A 21,413-nucleotide genomic window follows, 5' to 3' on the forward strand; every position below is an offset into this window, starting at 1 on the left:
AATAAATAAATAAAATCTTTAAAAAAAAAAAAAAAAAAAGAACCCCACAGTTTTGTGGTGGTAATCGAATTGCTTCTTGGTTTTTCTTCTCTTTTAAGATCCAACATTTTCAGGTCTGCTAAGTCAGCTGACACTCATCTCTCTGCTTTCCAGTTTCTCGAGTTGTGTTGCTATTGTCTTGTCTTCTGTTATCTTTGGCTTTGTAGTTTTTTTTTTAAGATTTTATTTATTTGACACAGAGACACAGCGAGAGAGTGAGCACAAGCAGGGGGAGTGGGAGTGGGAGGGGACCATGACCTGAGCTTAAGGCAGACGCTTAACAACTGAGCCACCCAGAAGCCTCTTGGCTTCGTGGTTTTATGCTTAAAAAAAGAAAGAAAGAAAAAGAGCAAAAAGCACCCTTACTGTTTTAGTGGCGTATCCATGTAGCCAAGATGCAGGGGTGCGAGAGCATCTGGCTCTGGGAGGCTGAAACAGACCACGTTCTGCCACTTGCCCTGACAAAATGCAGAGGCAGAGACAATGAGCGGTGGTGAAACAAGAAAGGAATTTATTTCAGTGAGGCCACCACTGGGAGACAGTGGACTAGTGTCCCTAAGTTTGTCTCCAAAGTGCTGAAAATGCTTCCAGATTTATGTAAGGAAAATGTGGGACAAAGGTTGGTGGGTATTTGCAGGTAGGCAGTGAAGGTTCAATTGATCACTGTCTTGGGGTCAATCATGCAGGGTCTTGCTGGCTCAGGGCAGTCCTTATACTTGAGGGGGTAGTTTGGGTTCCCATCATGGGATGCTTTGTCCACAAGATCTTTTGCCAGAGTTAAGAGATAAGCTGGAAAAGAACTTAATCAGTTAGAAAGTACAGACTGAGGTCAAAATGGAGGTGGTTGAAGTCCTCTTTCAGAGGTTAAATGCATTTTTTCAGTTTACCATCTTTATCTGGGAGTACCCTGGACACTTTCTATTTTTCTTCTCCCCTTTATGACGGTTCTTATGAATTGATGAGGGTTAACCTGCATTTGCGCTTGAGGATCAAATTTAGATGACTTAGAGATGAAGGAGCTGCTATACACGAGATGGAGGTACTTGTGGCAGACAGAGATGCAGAAATTACATTGTTTTACATTCTGCTTAGTCTAAGGACACTGATAGAAACAACAAAGAAGGGGCGCCTTCGGCTCAGGTCATGGTCCCAGGGTCCTGGGATCAAGCCCCGCATTGGGCTCCCTGCTCGGCAGGAAGCCTGCTTCTCCCTCTCCCACTCCCCCTGCTTGTGTTCCCTCTCTTGCTGTGTCTCTGTCTGTCAAATAAATAAATAAAATCTTAAAAAAAAAAAGAAACAACGAAGAAGCAAATCTTTTAGAACAAGAGAAATACTTGAAAATAAATTCCTTCTACTTGAACAAAATAACTGATTTTTTTTTAAAGATTTTTTATTTATTTATTTGAGAGAGAGAGAATGAGATAGCGTGAGAGGGGAGAGGGTCAGAGGGAGAAGCAGACTCTCTGCTGAGCAGAGAGCCCGATGCGGGACTTGATCCCGGGACTCCAGAATCACGACCCGAGCCGAAGGCAGTCGCTCAACCAACTGAGCCACCCAGGCGCCCCATAACTGTGATATTTTAAAAGGTAGCAGCCATCTGTGCTATGCTGCCCAGCTGCATATAACGACTTCGTTTTGAAAGCAACCTTCAGAGGTATCTATATATGGTATTTGATAAACTATTTTAAAATTTAATGTATGGTGGAAATATTTCTATGTCAGTGAATATGTACCTACATCATTTAATGCCCACATGTATTTAACCAATTCCCAGAAATACTGCTTTACTTGGTTCTGATTATAAATATATGTTTATTATAAACATTCTAATATTGCAGAAATATACAACATAGATAAGTAAAAGTAGGGCAGAGAGAATGTCGGTTAATTTGGCCCATATTGGGACTTTTCCTTTAAGGGCTAAACAGTAAATATTTTCAGATTTGTGGGTCATATGGTCTCCATTGCAATAAATGAGCATGGCTGTGTTCCAGCGCAACTTTTATTTACCAAGACAGTCAGCCAACCAGCTGTAGTTTGCCTACGCATGACCTAGCACATTGTTTGATTTTGAACAAAAATGGAATTCTGTGGATACTAGTTTGCAGCTTATCTGTTTTCACTTAATTACTGTGAATATCTTTCCATGTTATTACATATAGGTCTAATTATCCTTTACAATGACTTAATATTGTTTCACTTTATAAATATTCCTTAACCTGCCCCCCCACCCCTGCCCACTTATTTTGTAATGATGTATAATTTGTTGCTAACCTTTTTTGTGTTTGATTCAATGCTGCAATGTATGTATGTACGGTATGAAATATATGTGTAAGTGTGTGGATATTTCGTGTTTGTGTGAATGTTTCCGGAGGGTTGATTTCCTAGAAGTGAAATTTTTTGGTCAAGGATATGCATGTTAAATTTAGTAAACATTTGTGAGATTGTCTTTCAGAATGGCCCCACCAGTATACATTCCTACTACCACTTTCCCACCAGTGTGAAAATGCCAGTTTCTCCACACTGTACCAATTTTATTTAATTTTTAAATGACTGACTTTTAATTGTTTGCTTTTGCATTTCTTTGTTTATAGGAGAGGTTAAAAGATTTTGTTTGTTGGCTATTTGTATTTTTTGTTTGTGTGAATGAATTGTTTGTATCCTTTGCCAATTTTTCTGCTGGGAAATTTCTTAATTGACTGATTATTTATAAAGACATTAATGCTGTTATTATATGTTGCAAATGTTTTCCCTCTGGTTTTAGTTGCCTAATAACTTGTTTTAAAAATTCATGTATTCTATCATTTTTTTTTTAAGATTTTATTTATTTGACAGAGAGAGACACGAGAGAGGGGATACAAGCAGGGGGAGCGGGAGAGGGAGGAGCAGGCTTCCCGCGGAGCAGGGAGCCCGATGCAGGGCCCGATCCCAGGACCCTGGGATCATGACCTGAGCCGAAGGCAGATGCTTAATGACTGAGCCAGCCAGGCACCCTGTAGTCTATCATTTTTATTGTTTCATTCTATGCTTAAGATTTTTCCTCCAAAGCTTACACTCTAATATGGTGGGGGGTTTTTGTTTTTACATTTAGGTCTGTAATGTAGTTGAAATTTCTGGTGCGAGCAGTAAGAGATGCAGGTTCTTTTTTCCAAATTAGGTAGCCAATTAGTCTAGATTGATTATTTGAATTCCATCTTTTGCTCCATTAGTTTGACATGGCAATGTAAGTTACAATAAAATGAGAATTTTACAAGTTCTGGAGTACTTGAACCTTTAGCCATCTATAGAAACCATTTGCTTCTCATTGCTATACAAAAAAGCTAGTCAATTAAAAACATTTATTGAACAGTCTTCCCATGAGCTATTTAACCTGTTTTTCCAGGTTGGGAGAACAAGCATAAGCTAATTTTTTTTAAAGATTTTATTTATTTGCGAGAGAGAGTGCAAGTGGGCACGAGTTGGGGGAGGGGCAGAGGGAGAAGGAGAGGGAGAAGCAGAGTCTTTGCTGAGCAGGGAGCTGGACTTGGGGCCTGATCCCAGGACCTCGAGATCATGACCTGAGCCCAAGGCAGATGCTTAACCCACTGAGCCACCCAGGCACCCCTAACCTGATTTTTTTTTAAATGCTAGTCTTCAGTGGATTGTTACTATTGCAAAGGTCATAGGCAGATCAGTTCAGCTTTATAGATCATAGTCTGTAAATTTTGAGCAGTAACTTGTGCTTTATCTGTAACATAAACTCATTTCTAACTGCTTTATGTCTTTTTCTCAATGTTCTTAGTCTTCTCTGATGTAATTTTGTTTCTTCCCATGTAACATCTCTTTTGGGTTCTGGGTTTTGCCTAGAACAATGAATTGGGGATACTTGCTCTGAGCTTCACAGTGACTGTTAAGAGGACACTTTGCAGTTGATGCATGGTTTCCTATACTGTTCCTGAATCTGTAGCAATACTAGTGTTTTATCAGTACAGACTTTTTCCCTCCGGAGACTGACCCTACTTTCTTTTAAGAGTTTTGGTTTTCCTGTCTGCCTGTGTGGCTAAACATTTTTAAAAGATGGACTTGAAAAATAGTTTGGGAGAATTGGAGAACAATTAATACTGATATTTAAATGCTTTTCTGCAAATAAGTTAACAAATAGTTGTTCTTCCATATAAGTCTATAAAAAATTCCCTTTAGACATGGAGGTTAAGGGGCGCCTGGTTGGCTCAGTCAGTTAAGTGTCTGCCTTCAGCTCAGGTCATGATCCCAGGGTCCTGGGATTGAGCCCCACATTGGGCTCCCTGCTCCGCAGGAAACCTGCTTCTCCCTCTCCTACTCCCCCCCCTTGTGTTCCCTCTTTCACTGTGTCTCTCTCTGTCAAATAAATAAATAAAATCTTAAAAAAAAAAAAGAAATGGAGGTTAAATTTTCTTAATTGAATCAATTTTTTCAAATATGTAAGCTATTATATAAGTAGTGAATGGAAACAGTGCTATAAACATTTTCAGAAAACAAGCTGCTACAGAATCCTTTTTTTAAAAATTTTATTTGAGAGAGAAAGCATACAAATGGGGGTAGGGGTAGAGGGAGGGGGAGAAGCAGACTCTCCACTGAGTATGGAGCCTGATGCAGGGCTGGATCCCAGGACCCAGAGATGATGACCTGAGCTGAAGGTAGACGCTTAACCGACTGAGCCACCGAGGCGCCCCTAGAGAATATCTTTTTTTTTTTTTAAGATTTTATTTATTTACTTGACAGAGAGAGGGAACACAAGCAGGGGGAGTGGAGGAGGGAGAAGCAGGCTTCCCACCGAGCAGGGAGCCCGATGCAGGGCTCAATCCCAGGACCCTGGGATCATGACTGGAGCCAAAGGCAGATACCCAACGACTGAGCCACCCAGGCAGCCCTAGAGAATATCTTTTAAGGTTGAAGAAAACCAATTAAAAAAAATTACCTGAACTAGGGACTTTGAGAAGATGGGGATCCCTTTCCCTGTTCCTATGCTATCCATCTTTCCCTTTTCCCATTTAAGTACAACTGAAAACTCTGGACGTTTTTTTTTTTAAAGATTTTATTTATCTGACAGAGTGATATAGTGAGAGAGGGAACACAAGCAGGGGGAGTGGGAAAGGGAGAAGCAGGCTTCCTGCGGAGCAGGGAGCCAATGTGGGGCTCAATCCCAGGACCCTGGGATTGTGACCTGAGCTGAAGGCAGATGCTTAATGACTGGGCCACCCAGGCACCCCAACTCTGGACATTTTATATAAAACAAGCATAAGGATCTAGAAGAGAAAAAGTCAGACTGGCTAGGGACCTCAAGACAGTGGTATGATCCCAATTTGTTTTTTTAAGATTTTATTTATTTATTAGAGTGAGAGAGAGTGCAAGAGTGGGGGGGGAAGCAGGCTCCCCCCTGAGCAGAGAGCCCGATGCGGGGCTTGATCCCATGATGCTGGGATCATGACCTGAGCCAAAGGCAGACACTTAACCAGTTGAGCCACCCAGGCACCCCTGTTTTGTTTTGTTTTAACCTCATACATTCCAGACTTAGAGCTGAAGAAGCCAGTAACCTCCCCAATAGAAACCTGTTCTTGTAGCCAAGAAAGGGGCAGCCTGGCAAGACAGAAAACTTTTAGACAATAACAATTCTCCAGCCAGACATCACAGAAAAATATTGTGGCTGCACCACTACCTGCATGATCAAAGGCCAAATGGGGAGCCTACATTTCCACCCTGGTGATGCTATAATGAGGCATCCAAATCCCCCACCTTCATGGTACCACTGGAGACCACATGGGGAGCCAGGACTTCCATGCCCACCTGGCAGTAGTGAGGTGCCCATCCCACACTCTCTGGGGTGATGTCAGAGGAGTCTTAATGGAGAGTCAGGACTTTCACTATTGCCCAGGGGTAGGGAGGCCATCCCCACCACAGTATCAGTGAAGAGTACTTCGGGACCTGGAACTCCTACCTCCATTCAGCAGTGATGAGGAGCTCACCACCCTCAGGTGACAATGGAGGCTAAATGGGGAACTTAGGCTTCTTCCACCAGGCAGTAGTAAGGGGGCACCCCTCTGCCCTGCCACAGTAGTTATCAGAAAACTATCTAATACAGGAGGTTTAAATAAGATCCAGTTTATCTCATAAACTAATATGTAAGTGTCCAGGTTTCAAATAAAAATCACTTGTCCTACCAAGAATTGGTTAAATCTCTAACTGAATGAGAGAGACAATCATTGGCAGGTGTTAGAATTATCTGAAAAAGATTTTAAAGCAGTCATTAAAAATGCTCCAATGAGGAATTAATGAACATAGAGCAAATGAAAAAATAACCTCAACAAAGGAATAGAAAGTCTCAGGATATAAATAGAACATATAAAGAAAAACCAAATGGAAGTTTTTGAACTGGAAAGTACAGTAATTGAAATAAAAAGCTCAGCAGATTGACTTAACAGAATGGAAATGAAAGAATCAGTGAACTGGAATATAGAACAATATAATTACCCAATCTGAACAAGAGAAAAAATAGACTTGGAAAAAATCCCCAGAGATTTAGAAACCTGTGGGACTATAACAAAAGATGTAACATTTGTGTCATTGGTGTTTTGGAAGGAGAGGAGAATAAGGGCAGAGCTGGAAAAGTACTCAAAAAAATAATGGTTGCAAAATCCCTAAATTTGGTGAGACGTAGACCTTATATTTAAGAAGCTGAGTGAACCCTAAGTAGGGTAAGCCCCCAAATCCATGTCAAGATATATCATAATTAAACTTTGAAAACTTACAGAGCAACTAGAAAAAAAATCTTAAATGCAACTGGAGGGGAAAAAAAATGACACCTTCTAGTGGAAAAATAATTCAAATAACAGTGCATTTCTCATCAGAAACCACTGAGGCCTGAAGGAAGTGACAAAATATTCTTAAGGTGCTGGAAGGAAATAACTAGTCATACAGAATTCTAGGGACTCCTGGCTGGCTCAGTCAGAAGAGCATGAGACTCTTAATCTTAGGGTGGTGAGTTCAAGCCCCATGTTGAGTGTAGAGATTACTTAAATAAATAAATATTTAAAAAAATATAGAATTCGATACCCAATGAAAATATCCCTTAGGAATGAAAGGGATATCAAAACCTTCCCAGACGAAGGAAAAGATTAGCAGACCTACTCTAAGAGATGGCTAAAGGAAGTACTCTAAACAAAAAAGGAACCTTGGAACTGTCAGGAAGGAAGACAGAACACAGCAAATAAAAATAAGGGTAATTTAGGGCGCCTGGGTGGCTCAGTTGGTTAAGCGACTGCCTTCGGCTCAGGTCATGATCCTGGAGTCCCGGGATCGAGTCCCACATCGGGGTCCCTGCTCAGCGGGGAGTCTGCTTCTCCCTCTGACCCTCTTCCCTCTCGTGCTCTCTATCTCTCATTCTCTCTCTCTCAAATAAATAAAATCTTAAAAAAAAATAAGGGTAATTCAGTAGGTTTCTTCTTGAGTTTTCTAAACTATGATGATTGAAGCCGAAATTGTAACGTGGATGTGATTCTAAATGTATGTAAAGGAAATATTTAAGGCAATATAAATGGAATAGGGTAAAAGGATGGTATATTAGGGTTTTCCAGAGCAGAGAGAGAGATTGATGGACTTTTAAGAAATTGGCTTATACAATTGTGAGGGCTGGAAAGTCAAAATCTGCAGGATAGGCTGATAGGCTGAAAATTCTGGCTGGAGTTGACATTACAGTCCTGAGTTTGAAGGCAGTCAGTCTGGAGGTAGAATTCCTTCCTATTCTAGGAACCTCAGTCTTCTTTCTTAAGGTCGTCAGCTGGTTGAATGAGGTCCACTCATATTATATTGAGAAGTGATGTGAATCACATCTTAAAAATGCCTTCACAATAACATGTAGATTGGTGTATTGTCTAGGCACTATAGCCTAGCCAAGCTGACATAAAATGCATCATCAGTGGTAAAGAGAGGTTAAGCTTATGTATTTCACTCAAGTAAAATCATTGTGATAAATTATGTATATGCTGTAATATCTAGAGCAACCACTAAAACTTTACAAAAAGATACATTCAGAAACACTACTGATAAACCAAAAACAGAATTCTAAAAAATATTCCAAATAACCTACAAGAAAGCAGGAAACAGAAAACAGGGAAGTTAAAAACAGAACAAATAAAACAAAAAATTAAATGGCAGACTTAAGTCCTGATATATAACAATTACATTAAACATGTGTTTTTTTTTTTTAAAGATTTTTATTTATTTGAGAGAGAGTGAGAGCAAGAGAGATCATAGAGGGAGAGGGAGAAGCAGACTCACCACTGAGCAGGGAGCCCGATGTGGGGCTCGATCCCAGGACCCTGAGATCATGACCTGAGTTGAAGGCAGATGCTTAACCGACTGAGCCACCCAGGTGCCCCTAAATATAAATATTCTAAATATACCAGTTAAAAGACATTGGCAGACTGGATTAGGAAATGTGGCCCAAGTATGTGCTCTCTGCAAGAAACTCATTTCAAATTTAATAATATTGGCTGGCTGAAAGTAAAAGGATGGAAAAAGATATATCATGCAAACATTAATCAAAGGGAAGTAGGAGGGGTTCCATTAATATCAGATAAAGCAGACTTAGAGCAAAGAAAACTAGCAAAGTCAGAGAAGGACATTGTATAATCATAGAAGGGTCAAACCACCCAGAAGAAATAACAATCCTAATTTGTATCTACAAAGTGGTAGAATTAAAAGAAATAGGTAAATCCACAATTATAATTGAGACCTTAAACAGGAACCCGCTCTCAGGAACTGATAGAACTACTTAGAAAATCTGCAAAGATATAGAAGATCTGAAGAATACAATCTAACCAATGAGATCTTATACATATAGAAGCTCCGTCAACAGCAGAATATACTTGTTTTTTTGAGTCCATCGAGTAGTTACTAAAATAGATCACATGGGCCATAAAACAAACCTCAATCCATTTAAAATAATTAAAATTATACAGAGTGTGTTCTCTGACCACAATGAACTCAAACTAGAAATCAGTAACAGGGAAAATCTCCAAGTAATTGGAAACTAAACAACACATTTCTAAATCTATGGATCAAAGAAGAAGTCTGAAGGGAAATTTAAAAAATAGTTTGAACTAAATAAAAATGAAAATACAATATAAAAATTGTGGGAGCTCTGGGGCACCTGGGTGGCTCAGTTGTTGAGTGTCTGCCTTGGGCTTGGGTAATGGTCCCAGGGTCCTGGGATCGAGCCCTGCATCGGGCTCCCTGCTCAGCTGGAGGCCTGCTTCTCCCTCTCCCACTCCCCCTGCTTGTGTTCCCTCTCTCGCTGTCTCTCTCTCTGTCAAATAAATAAAATCTTAAAAAAAATTGTGGGAGCTCTATAACTATTAGGGACATTTAATTTATAGCTTAAGAACTCCCCAAAAAGAAATCTCTAGGCCCAGATGGCTTCACTAGATAATTCTAACAGAGGTTTAAATAGGAATATCAATTCCACACAGTCAAGTAGGTATTACTATGAAAGGGTAACAGGGATTTTTGTGGTGATAGAAATATTCTGCATTTTCGACTGTATTGATGTCAGTATTCTGGTTGTAATGTTGTATATAGTTCTTTAAGATGTTACTATTGCGGGAAACTGGGTAAAGGTGCAGGAATTTCTGTATTACTTCTTACAACTATAAATCTACAATTATCTCAAAGTAGAAAAGTTATGTACCATTAAAAAGGCAAACCAAACCTCTAAAATGAGTAGTTTTTATATCCTAAATATGTTAAAGGAAAGTTAATTTCAGAATTCCTGTTAGAAGTGATTTTGATGTGGCTATTTAAAATGTAGCTTATTTATGATATATATCATTTAGTTAAGTTCATTTTCCAGCTTTTCTTTTCTCATTTAAGAAAAATTAGGCTTATTTTATGTCCCTTGGCATTTAATTTGTATTTATTTATTTATTTAAAAAGATTTTATTTATTTATTTGACAGAGAGAGACACAGCAAGAGAGGGAACACGAGCAGGGGGAGTGGGAGAGGGAGAAGCAGGCTTCCCGCTGAGCAGGGAGCCTGATGCGGGGCTCGATCCCAGAATCCTGGGATCATGACCTGAGCCGAAGGCAGACGCTTAACGACTGAGCCACCCAGGCGCCCCTTAATTTGTATTTAAAATTTGACAGGAACATATCTGGATTCATTCATGAGGTCTAAACAGTGTGTCTTGCACTCTGAAGTAAAGAAGTAATAAAATTTTCATTGAATGACTCGGTGCGAGAAGGTGGCCGTATTAGAAATGTAAAAGATTAAACAATGTACATTTAATTGTAGAGTTTATGAGGTTTTTGAAACCGCTTTTACCTAACAGTGCTGTCTTTGTTCAATTTAAATTAGTTCATGTTTCTTAGGAAGCAGTCTTTTTTTTTTTTTTGCTAGTAGCTTCATAATAAACTTTATAGTAGGTAATTCACTTTGATAATTAACAAGTGACTTCTAAGCTTGCTTTCTTGTACCATTAAGCTGATGTTACTGGTGGTAAAAGATCAATTTGAATTTGAAAAAAAATATTTTTTAAATCTTTTATTTATTTATTTGACAGAGAGACACAGCGAGAGCAGGAATACAAGCAGGGGGAGTGGAAGAGGGAGAGGCAGGCTTCCCGCTGAGCAGGGAGCCCAACATGGGGCTCGATCCCAGGACCCTGGGATCATGACCTGAGCCCAAGGCAGATGCCTAACGACTGAGCCGTCCCTGAATTTGAAAAATATTAATAAGGCAAAGTTTTTGATTTATATGATATATTAAATACTTTTATTTTCATTAGTCATTTTGAATTTTACTACATTTTATTCCTTTTTTTGTGTACATATGTGGTTATCTTTATTTATATCTGCCTCTCTTCTATGTAACAGATTTGAGGCAGCTCATAAGGATACTAACAGCAAAACCTATTGAGATATAAATAAGAGTAAAATCAAAGCAGAGAGACATAAGTATGGGGTTCCCGAAGGCATGGATACTTGCTGTTTGTGCTGGTCCTGTGCCTGGCTGCCTTCAGATTTGTTACTTACCTTTTCTCTCTTCTGTTTTGTATCTCAAGGGAGGTGATTTGAGTAGGTAGTGTTTCCCAAGTTCCCAAATCAGCGAGCTTCTGCCCGGGTTCAGCCAATGAGGGGCATTGGCAGGAGTTTGGAAAGTAGGAGGAAGGGAAAGGCTAGGGTATTTTTCTCGCTCCCTGTCTGCCTCCCTTACTGCCTCCCTCTCTTTCCTAGCTCCAGCTTCTCCTAGACTGCCTGCCTTGGCTTTGTTTTCCACTGGGTGGCCTGGGACTTGGGCTCTGGTTACGTCACTGCTTTCTCCCTGTGTTTCATAGGCCTTGGTATGATAGTGGCTTCCTGCTGTGCCTCACAGTCCCTGATTATGTTTAGTGTAGTTAAAATCTTTTTATATGCAATATTTTTAGTATATTTAATAGCATTATATTCTCCTTTTGGTTTTTGTGTACAGTGAAATAATTGGGCTAGGTATAATTTTGATGGTATCTGTGTCTGTTACAGCTCATTTTTTTCTTTCTTTCCTTTTCCCCCACCTTAAACTATTTGATTTCTTCTTCCAGAATAGGGAAGCTTAAAGCAGAAACAGAACAGCCTTAAAAGCTTTATTTCCAGGGCACCTGGGTGGCTCATTTGGTTAAGCATCTGACATCCAGGTCATGATCTTGGGGTCCTGGGATCGAGTCCCACATAGGGCATAGGGCTCCATACTCAGTGGGGAGTCTGCATCTCCATTGCCCTCTGCCCCTCCCCTGCCTGTGCTCTCTCTCTAATAAATAACTAAAATCTTGTAAAAAAAAAAAAAAGCGTTTTATTTCCTAAATCTGATCCTTTACATCAATCTCAACAATGATATCACCTACCAAACACACGAGTCAGACATTCAGCAAATGTTTATTTCAAACATTTGTTGAGTGTCCGCTGTGTGATAAGTATCAAAATTGTGACCTGAGAGTAAAAGGATGGCTATGATACTGCTTTCAAGTAGCTCTTAGGGGTCCTGAAAAGGGGCAGGAAAGGAGTTAGTAATAAGCCAGTACCTTCAGTGATAGGGCTTTATGGATGAGTACTGTGGACTCCCCTATAATATAAACATGTACTTCCCATAAATATGTAATCCCATCAGGTGTAAACATAAAATTATATTGTGAATTTTAGAGAAAGGGAATTTTGGTATATTCAAAAGAATCCCAGGTTCAGGAAACAGTAGTTTCATTTTTGTCAACTGATTTTATGTCATGGAGCAAAATAGTTGAAATCTGAGTTTTTTTAATGTTTTATTAAAACAGTTGATTTTAGGGGTGCCTCGGTGGCTCAGCGGGTTAAGCCTCTGACTCTTGATTTCAGCTCAGGCTATGATCTCAGGCTTGTGAGATTGAGCCCTGTGTTAGGCTCTGTGCTGGGCGTGGAGCCTGCTTGAGATTCTCTTTCCCTTTGACCCTCCCCACTTCACCAGCGCGCACCTGTGCACTCTCTCTCTCTCTCTCTCAAAAAACAACCCCAGTTCTTAGAATATTTGGAAGGCTTCATTTAACAATTTAGGACATTATTAAAGTAAAATTACCAAATAGTTGTTTTGCATTAGTTCTACCTTTTCCTTTGTTATTAAACCATAATTCTAATCAATGATTAGGCTGTACCTTTGTAATTCAGGTCACACCTCAGCTTGGTGTCAAACATCCTGGGGCTTTAGCTTCATTTTATATTAACATGCTGATCGACAACCCCCGCCCCCACCCCAGTCTGTTCTATCTAGACCTTTCTAGCCCATGTTGCTACCTCTTCAGATATACAGGATGTAACCCCCAGGGAAAACAGATCCTTTAGTCTTGTTGCTGAAAGATTTTTAAGAAATATTTAAGTCTCTCCTGTTTATCTAATACTATTGTAACTCTTGATTGGAAGATCTTAATAAAGAAATGTCTCTTCTTCCTGATCTTTTATTTTGAAAATTTTCAATCTACAGAAAATTAGGTCAAATTATATAATAAACATCCTGTATCTTTCATCTATACTCACCATTTGCTAAAAACTTTTCTGCATTTGTTTTTATCTTTCCTTCTCTATACGGATGTATATGCTCTTTGGGGTACAGTTAGACATTTCATCCCTAAATGCTTCTTGTCACAGGATTTTTCTTATACTTTTTTTTTCTTATACATTTCCACCAAATTAGAATATGTAAGTTCTCATGATGAATGATGCCAGAAGATACACTTCTTGGAAAGTCTCATTCTTCCATGCTTAGACTTCCTCCAAATAAAGTTTTCACCTCACTTTATATTACATTGATTTCTTGTTTTATTTTTAATAAATAGTTTCTAATTTTTTGTTTTATTTTATAATAAGCATTTTCTTATCACCCTCTACCACCACCCACCACCACTACTATTATTACTCCTTTTGGATATTTTTTCACTTTTTAAACACTATGACAAATATAACATTAAATTTGACATTTTAATCATTTTTATTTTTTTATTTTTTTTAAAGATTTATTCATTTATTTTGAGAGAGTGAGAGTGAGAGAGAGAGAGAGAGTACATGAGAGCAGGGAGGGTTAGAGGGAGAAGCAGGCCCCCCGCCGAGCAGGGAGCCCAACGCGGGACTTGATCCCGGGACTCCAGGATCATGACCTGAGCCGAAGGCAGTTGCTTAACCAACTGAGCCACCCAGGCGCCCCCATTTTAATCATTTTTAAAGTATATAGTTCAGTGGTGTTAATTATAGTTACAGTGTTGTACAACCATTACTATTAACTTTATAAAACTTGCATCACTCTAAACATGAAACTAACGATTAAGCAAGAACTTGCCCTTTCCCCATTTCCCTGGTCTTTGGTAAACTCTAATCTACTTTCTGTCTTTATGAATGTGTCTATTCTAGGTAGTTCACATAAGTGGAACCATATATTTGTCCCTTCTTGTGTGTGGCTTATTTCACTTTGTATAATGTATTTAAATCCATCCATATTGTAGCATGTCTCAGAACATCATCCCTTTTGGAGCACTTGAGTGGCTCAGTCAGTTAAGTGTCTGACTCTTGATTTTGGCTTAGGTCATGATCTCAGGGTTGTGAAATGGAGCCCTGCATGGGGCTCTAAGCTGGGTGTGGAGCCTGCTTAAGATTCTCTCTCCTGGGGCGCCTGGGTGGCTCAGTTGGTTAAGCGACTGCCTTCGGCTCAGGTCATGATCCTGGAGTCCCGGGATCGAGTCCCACATCGGGCTCCCTGCTCGGCAGAGAGTCTGCTTCTCCCTTTGACCCTCTTCCCTTTCATGCTCTCTATCTCTCATTCTCTCTCTCTCAAATAAATAAATAAAATCTTAAAAAAAAAAGATTCTCTCTCCCTCTTCCCCTCCCCCATCTAAAAAAGAGAGAACATCATCCACCAAATAATACTCCATTGCATGCATATACCACATTTTGTCAATCTCTTCATCTATTGGTGGACACTTGGGTTGTTTCCACCTTTGGGCTATTGTGAATATTGGTGTACCAGTATCTCTGAGTCTCTTTTCAATTTGGGGGAATGTATACAAACCTAGGAGTGGAATTCCAGGGTCATGTGGTAGTTTTACGTTTAGCTTTTTGAGGAACTGCCAAACTGTTTTCTACAGTGGTTGCACCATTGTATATTCACACCAGCAGTGTATGAGAGTTCCAGTTTCTCCATATCTTACCAATGCTTATTTTCTCCTAAAAATTTTTTGTTGTTGTTGAAGCATAATTAACAGTGTTATTATATTAGTTTCAGGTGTATCAAGATAAGTGTACTCTTAATCCTCTTTTATCTGTTTTACCCATCTCCCCTACATACCACCCCTCTGGCAACCACCAGTTCTCTGTATTTGCGAATCTATTTTTTTGTCTCTTTTTTTCTTTGTTCATTTGTTTTGTTTCTTAAATTCTACATAGGAATGAAATCATATGGTATTTGTGTTTTTCTGTCTGACTTATTTCACTTAGCATTATATTCTCTATCTCCATCCATGTTGCAGATGGCAAGATTTCATTCCTTCTTATGGCTGAGTAATATTCCATTGTATATATAATACATCTACTTTACCCATTCATCTATGGATGGACACTTGGGTTGCTTCCATATCTTGGCTATTATAAATAATGCTGCAGTAAACATAGGGGTGCTTGTATCTTTTCAAATTAATGTTTTTGTTTTCTTTGGGTAAATACCCAGTAGTGGAATTAACTGAATTATATGGTAATTCTATTTTTAGTGTTTTGAGGAACCTCCATACTATTTTCCTCAGTGGCTGCACCAATTTGCATTCCCACTAATAGTGTATGAGGGTTCCTTTTTCTCTCCCTCCTCGCTAACACTTGTTATTTCTTGCTTTGAGTTTAGCTATTCTGACAGTGTAAGGTGATATCTCATTGTGGGTTTTTTTTAAATCTAAATTTAAAAAGTTTTAAAGATTTTATTTATTTGAGGGAAAGAGAGAGAGAGATAGCATGAGCAGTGGGGAGAGGGAGAAGCAGGCTCCCTGCTGAGCAGGGATCCCGACGCAGGTCTCCATCTCAGGACCCCCGGATCATGACCTGAGCTGAAGACAGATGCTTAACTGACTGAGCCACCCAGGCAGGCACCCCTCTCATTGTGTGTGTGTGTGTGTGTGTGTGTGTGTGTGTGTGTTTTAAGATTTTATTTATTTGACAGAGAGAGAGACAGAGAGAGAGGGAACACAGCAGGGGGAGTGGGAGAGGGAGAAGCAGGCTTCCCATGGAGCAGGGAGCCCGATGCGGGGCTTGATCCCAGGACCCTGGGATCATGACCCCAGCCTAAGGCAGACGCTTAACGACTGAGCCACCCAGGCGCCCCTCATTGTGGTTTTGATTTGCATTCATTTCCTTGATGATAAGTGATGTTGAGCATCTTTTCATGTATCTGTTGGCCATCTGTATGTCTTCTTTGGAAAAATGTCTATAATGGTCCTCTGCCCATTTTTAATCATATTATTATTAATTTGGTGTTGAGTTGTACAAGTTCTTTATATATTGTGGATATTTTGGTGTAGTCCCAATACTTTAATTTTGCTTTTGTTTCCCTTGCCAGAGAAGACCTATCTAGAAAAATGTTTCTATGGCCAATGTCAAAAAAGTACTGCTTATGTTTTCTTGTAGGAATTTAGGTCTCACATTTAGGTTTTAATCCCTGTTGAGTTTATTTTTGTGTATGATGTTAGAAAATGGTTCAATTTCATTCTTTTGCATGAAGCTGTCCAGTTTTCTCAGCACCATTTGTTGAAGACACTATCTTTTTCCTTTTTTTTTTTAAGATTTATTTATTTGAGAGGAGAATGAGATAGAGAGCATGAGAGGGGGGAGGGTCACAGGGAGACGCAGACTCCCCGCTGAGCAGGGAGCCTGATGCGGGACTTGATCCCTGGACTCCAGGATCATGACCTGAGCTGAAGGCAGTCGCTTAACCAATTGAGCCACCCAGGTGCCTGACACTATCTTTTTCCTATTGTGTATTCTTGCCTCCTTTGTCATGGATTAATTGACCATATAAGCACAGGTTTATTTCTGGAGTCTATCTGTTGCATTGAGCTATGTTTTTATTTTTGTTCCAGTACCATACTGTTTTTCCCTTTCTTTGATTATAGCCATCCTGTTAGGTTGAAGTGGTATCTCATTGTGATGTCGGGCATCTTTTCTTGTGCTTATTATTGATTTGCATATCTTATTTGGGGAAATGTCTATTCAAGTCCTTTGCTCATTTAAAAACTTGGGTCCTTTTGTTGTTTAAGGGTTTTTTAGATGTTTTTGAGAGTAAACCCTTGTCAGATACATGATTTGCAAATATTGTCTTCCATTCTGCTTGTTATTTTCGCTTTCTGGATAATGTTTTTTGATGCCCAAAAGTTTTAAATTTTGATGAAATCCAACTTATGTTTTTTATTTTGCTTGTGCTTTTTCTCTTTATAACAGAACCATCAGCAAACAATTGTTAGATGTTTGTTAGAGCTAGAGTTGCTTTTTTGGTTCGGGATCAGCAAAAAATAACAGTATTAGTTGCCACTTACTGAGTACCTCATATATACTAGGTACCTTTGGGAAGCTTGAAAAAATAATTCTAAGGAAGAGTCATAATTTCATTCTTTCCAGGTAAATCCTATTGAAACCCCTTAACCTCTCAAAGAGGTATTAACTTCCCTGTCATTCTGGAAGAAATTTAAGTCAGTACCACTGCTAGTATCTCTGTTGCACTAATCAGTTTCCTGGCATCTGCCCTGAATCCAAGGCTCTGCCACTCACACACGTACTTCAGCTTCTGGAGGATCCAGGTTTCTTGTTTCTGCATTTCATTGAATTTCTTACTTAGCGCACCTGGTTTTTTACCTTACCTACCTTGTCCACAGTCATCTTTACAAACTGCTTAAGAAACTCAAGGTAAATGGGGTTCCTTACAGAGGGAATACAGTTTCGAAACAGACTTTAAATGTGTTTTATTGCACTAGGAAAGTGAGTTTCACATTTATAACTCTGAAATTCCTTTAGGAAGCTCTGTATGTGATGCTATTGATTAAAATAATTAGGTTTTTCCAATGTGTAGTGTGAGTGCCTTGTCTCTAGTATATTTTCTCTCTGATGACTTAGTAATGTTTCAGTTCCCCCCCAAACTAGGAAAACACAAATATAAAGTGTTCTATCAGTGTTTAATACAGTGTATTCTGATTTCTTCCCCTAGCGGATCTAAAAAGAACAATTGCTGTCCTTTTAGATGACATTTTACAACGTTTGGTAAAGCTGGAGAACAAGGTCGACTATATTGTTGTGAATGGCTCGGCAACCAACACTACCAATGGCACTAGTGGGAACCTGGTGCCAGTCACCACACATAAAAGGATAAATGCATCAGGCAGCATTAGATAGCAGTCGAAGATCACCTGTGCTGCTACATCCCCACCGTGGATTATATCCTGTGGCAGAAAGCTTTTCAGTTGCTGGCTGGGATAGAATAATACTGTACAATAAAAGCCCCACGCATTTCTGAGGAATATGCTGGATTCACAGAACTCTAATTCTGTACATAAATTTTAAAAGTTAGTTTGCTTTTAGGCAAGTCTCCTCAATGCTATACTATATCCTTAAAGGGAATTTGGTAACATGGTTGATGTAGTAAGCAGGTAGGTGATCTTTGTATAAATCTTTTGTGTTTGAGATCAAGGTGAAAAAAAACACTGAAAGACATGGGTTCATTTCTATAAAATATTTATTTAAATATATCACATGTTTTTTAGACAAGTGGAGAATATTGTCATTGAATCATTTTGTCATTTGTTCTCAGTAGGTTTAACTGTTATACTAATAGTCATTAGAAAATGTGCTTACTGCCAGTACTATATTTTGTTACTCAGATTATGAGCAGAGAAAGGAAGTATAATGTTGAAAATAAGGTTTTGAAATCATGACCCAAAGAATGTCTTCATTTGCACTATCCTTCAGAATAACTGGAGGTTAATTATTGTATATTTTGAAAAATTACATTTGTAAGGGTATAATCTTGAAATGGTTAATGGCCACTGTCCGTAACCTATTCTAAACATTGAGACAAGTAACATAAAAAGAGTAATCTCTAAACTCATACATAACATTTTCTTACATATATCCTGAAGAATAGAAGATATTTTTATGAGATTAAAAATAAGTAAAGTATTAATTCATGATTTTTCACATACGTGAATATTAATTTAAAAGTTTAATCCTTTGAGTGTCTTTGATCTGTGGAAAGCACATTATTTCCTCATTTGGGTAATTTTTGCTTTTGTTATGTTGACAGTGGAGGAGAGACTGAAATATTTGTGAGTCTGGGATGCTTAAGGTCTTTAGCCAGGTGTGTATAATAAAGGTATTTGTGCTGCATTAAATTGCTTGGAAATGTTGGCATTATATAAGAGTGCCATTTATGAAATTGTGGATTTGTGTAACAGATACATTAGGTATTCATTTTATATAATGACCACTTAAAAACAATTAAGAGCATTTAAAATATAATTTAAGTTATGAAGATTGATTCTCTTTTCAGGAAAACAGCTATTGTATATAGCACAAGAGATCCTAATCTTGGATAATTCTAGGATAGAGCAAATACACCTTTATTTAAATTTCCTTTGTAGCAAATTTAATTGCCGTATGGTGCCCTATATTTTATAGTATTTATTCTCTATAATAACTGCTTAAGTGCAGGTAGCTTCTTGATTTAGGCTATATTGAATTTAGTTTTGGATATTGTATTGTTCGTTATTATAATATGCTACCCCACATAGTAGCAATAATTATAATGCTTTATTAAAATAAGTATGAGAAAATATTGTTTCATGAAAGGTAGCTTTCTAAACTCTTTTCTGTATACTCTTATCTTTATGTGAAGAAATTAATTCTATATCATTGCCAGGTGAAGTTTGGGATAATTGTTCAGTCTTAGTAGATGTGGACATTTTTGTTTTTCGTTTTTGTTTTCAGGGATGCAATAAAATATATTATTTGTACTTACAAAGCGTTATAAGTTTTTTTCTTTAATGGCAGTTGTACATTTAGTAAGTGGTAAATGATTGAAAGTAATCTTAGATAATTTTGGGTTTTGTTCTATCAACTGCAGATACCTTTTTCGAAAGAACACAATGCAGGGGCACCTGGGTGGCTCAGTTAGGCGGCTGACTCTTGGTTTTGGCTTGGGTCATGATCTCGGGGTCCTGGGATCCTCAGGGTCATGAGATTGGTCCCCTCCCACTCGTGCTCTCTTTCTCTCTAAAATAAATAAATAAATCTTTAAAAAATAAAAACTCAACAGTAAACTTCAACTTGAGGGTACAAACCTAGGAACCACCTCTGATCATAATCCCCAGACTTGGTCCCATCAATGCCTGAACTTAGACTCTCCTATCATGAACAAGGCAATTTTCCATTTTTTTAAAAAAAGATTTATTTATGTATTTGAGGAGGGAGAGGGAGAGAGTGAACCCTCAAGCCGACTCCCCACTGAGCATGGAGGCTGATGTGGGGCTTGATCTCAGAACAAGGGTCAGATACTTAACCTACTAAGCCACCCAGGTGCCCCTACTGTTGAGCTTTTAAAAGTCATACCATAGTATTTATATTTTCAGGTAATCTTAATCAGGATATCAGCATAGAGGGCATCACTAAACACACTAAAAACTTTCAGATTTATTTCAGAGTTCCTTTGGGTTATTTCAGAATATCTTTAAGCAGTATACTGGCAAAAGAAGTAATTTAAACATTATTTCACATAGTTAATGATAACTTGGGTCTCATTTGTCTTCAAGAAATACTTAGGACCTTGACTGTGGAGATAGGTAGTGTATAGAGGCTCAGGTGTGCCTTTTTTTTTTAAAGAAAAAAATTTATTTGAGAAAGTGTGCACGCATGCATGCGTGCACGTGCACGTGGGAAGAGGGAGGGGCTCACAGAGAGGGAGAGAGCGTCCCAAGCAGGCTCCACCCTGAGCACGAGCCCATTGTGGGTATCTATCTCACCACCCTGAGATAATGACCTGAGCCTAAGCCAATGGACTGCGCCACCTAGGCGCCCCTCAGGTCAGCTTTTCTAGTGACAATAGAAAAGAACAATAGAACAAATGTTCTTCCTTCTTTTGAATTTATAGAATCTGCCTCATCTTATTTAATTCTGGCTCAGAAGGCTTAATAGCTTACAAAGGAACCTCTGACTTGTATGTTTGGTTTCATTGCAAACAGCGTTCTGTTTTTAACCAAACACTTTAAGCTGAATAGCTATGGATGTAGTTATATTATTTTCCTTTTTTTTAGAGAAGTCCCCTTTACTTGAAAAGGGGACATGATGTAATGAAAGAGACATGAATGAATGAATGAGTTAATAGAAACTATTTTTTAAATAATTGAAAGGCTTGAATGATTCTTAACTTTTGGTTGGGGGAATGGTAGAGTTCATCTTTTGAGAGAGCTAAAGAACTTGAGGGGAGAGAAAGAAATGAATATGAAAAAGAATAAATACAGAAAACCAAAATGGGGGGACAAATCTGAAATTTTTCTGTCTACAGATAACTGCTGTTGACACTTTAGTATATAAATGTGAATCTCATCTCTCCTGCCCACACTCTCTATTGTCTTGCCATTTCTACTTAAAATAAAATCCAGCATTCTCACTGTGGCCTGAAAAACCCTAATTTGCTCCTGTCTGCCTCCTAACTTCATCTCTAACTACCCTACTCCTTCTTAATTCATCTCCAGCCATATTGACTTTCTCTTCCTGGGACATACATGCATGCTTTTGCCTCAGCAACTTGAAACAATATTCCTCTACTTGAAACTCTCATTTCCAGATAACTT

The 21,413-nt window shown here is 38.6% G+C and overlaps 1 protein-coding gene across 4 annotated transcripts in view; it reads left to right on the forward strand.

Annotated features, from left to right (window-relative positions):
* The window catches only part of CCDC126 (coiled-coil domain containing 126), a 49,621-nt gene extending 30,036 nt beyond the window's left edge, over positions 1-19,585 (forward strand). For all 4 annotated transcript variants that reach the window (XM_028119366.2, XM_028119365.2, XM_028119367.2 and 1 more), the window contains one exon: positions 17,777-19,585. In XM_028119366.2, coding sequence (XP_027975167.1) covers positions 17,777-17,961 — 185 coding nt within the window. In that variant the 3' untranslated portion in view covers positions 17,962-19,585. The remainder of the gene's footprint in view (positions 1-17,776) is intronic.
* The last annotated feature ends 1,828 nt before the right edge of the window (positions 19,586-21,413 follow it).

This window comes from Eumetopias jubatus, unplaced genomic scaffold (assembly GCF_037043125.1).
Source record: "Eumetopias jubatus isolate StellerSeaLion01/CBP00866 unplaced genomic scaffold, mEumJub1_p1.0 scaffold_14, whole genome shotgun sequence".
In the NCBI taxonomy this organism is placed as follows: domain Eukaryota; kingdom Metazoa; phylum Chordata; class Mammalia; order Carnivora; family Otariidae; genus Eumetopias; species Eumetopias jubatus.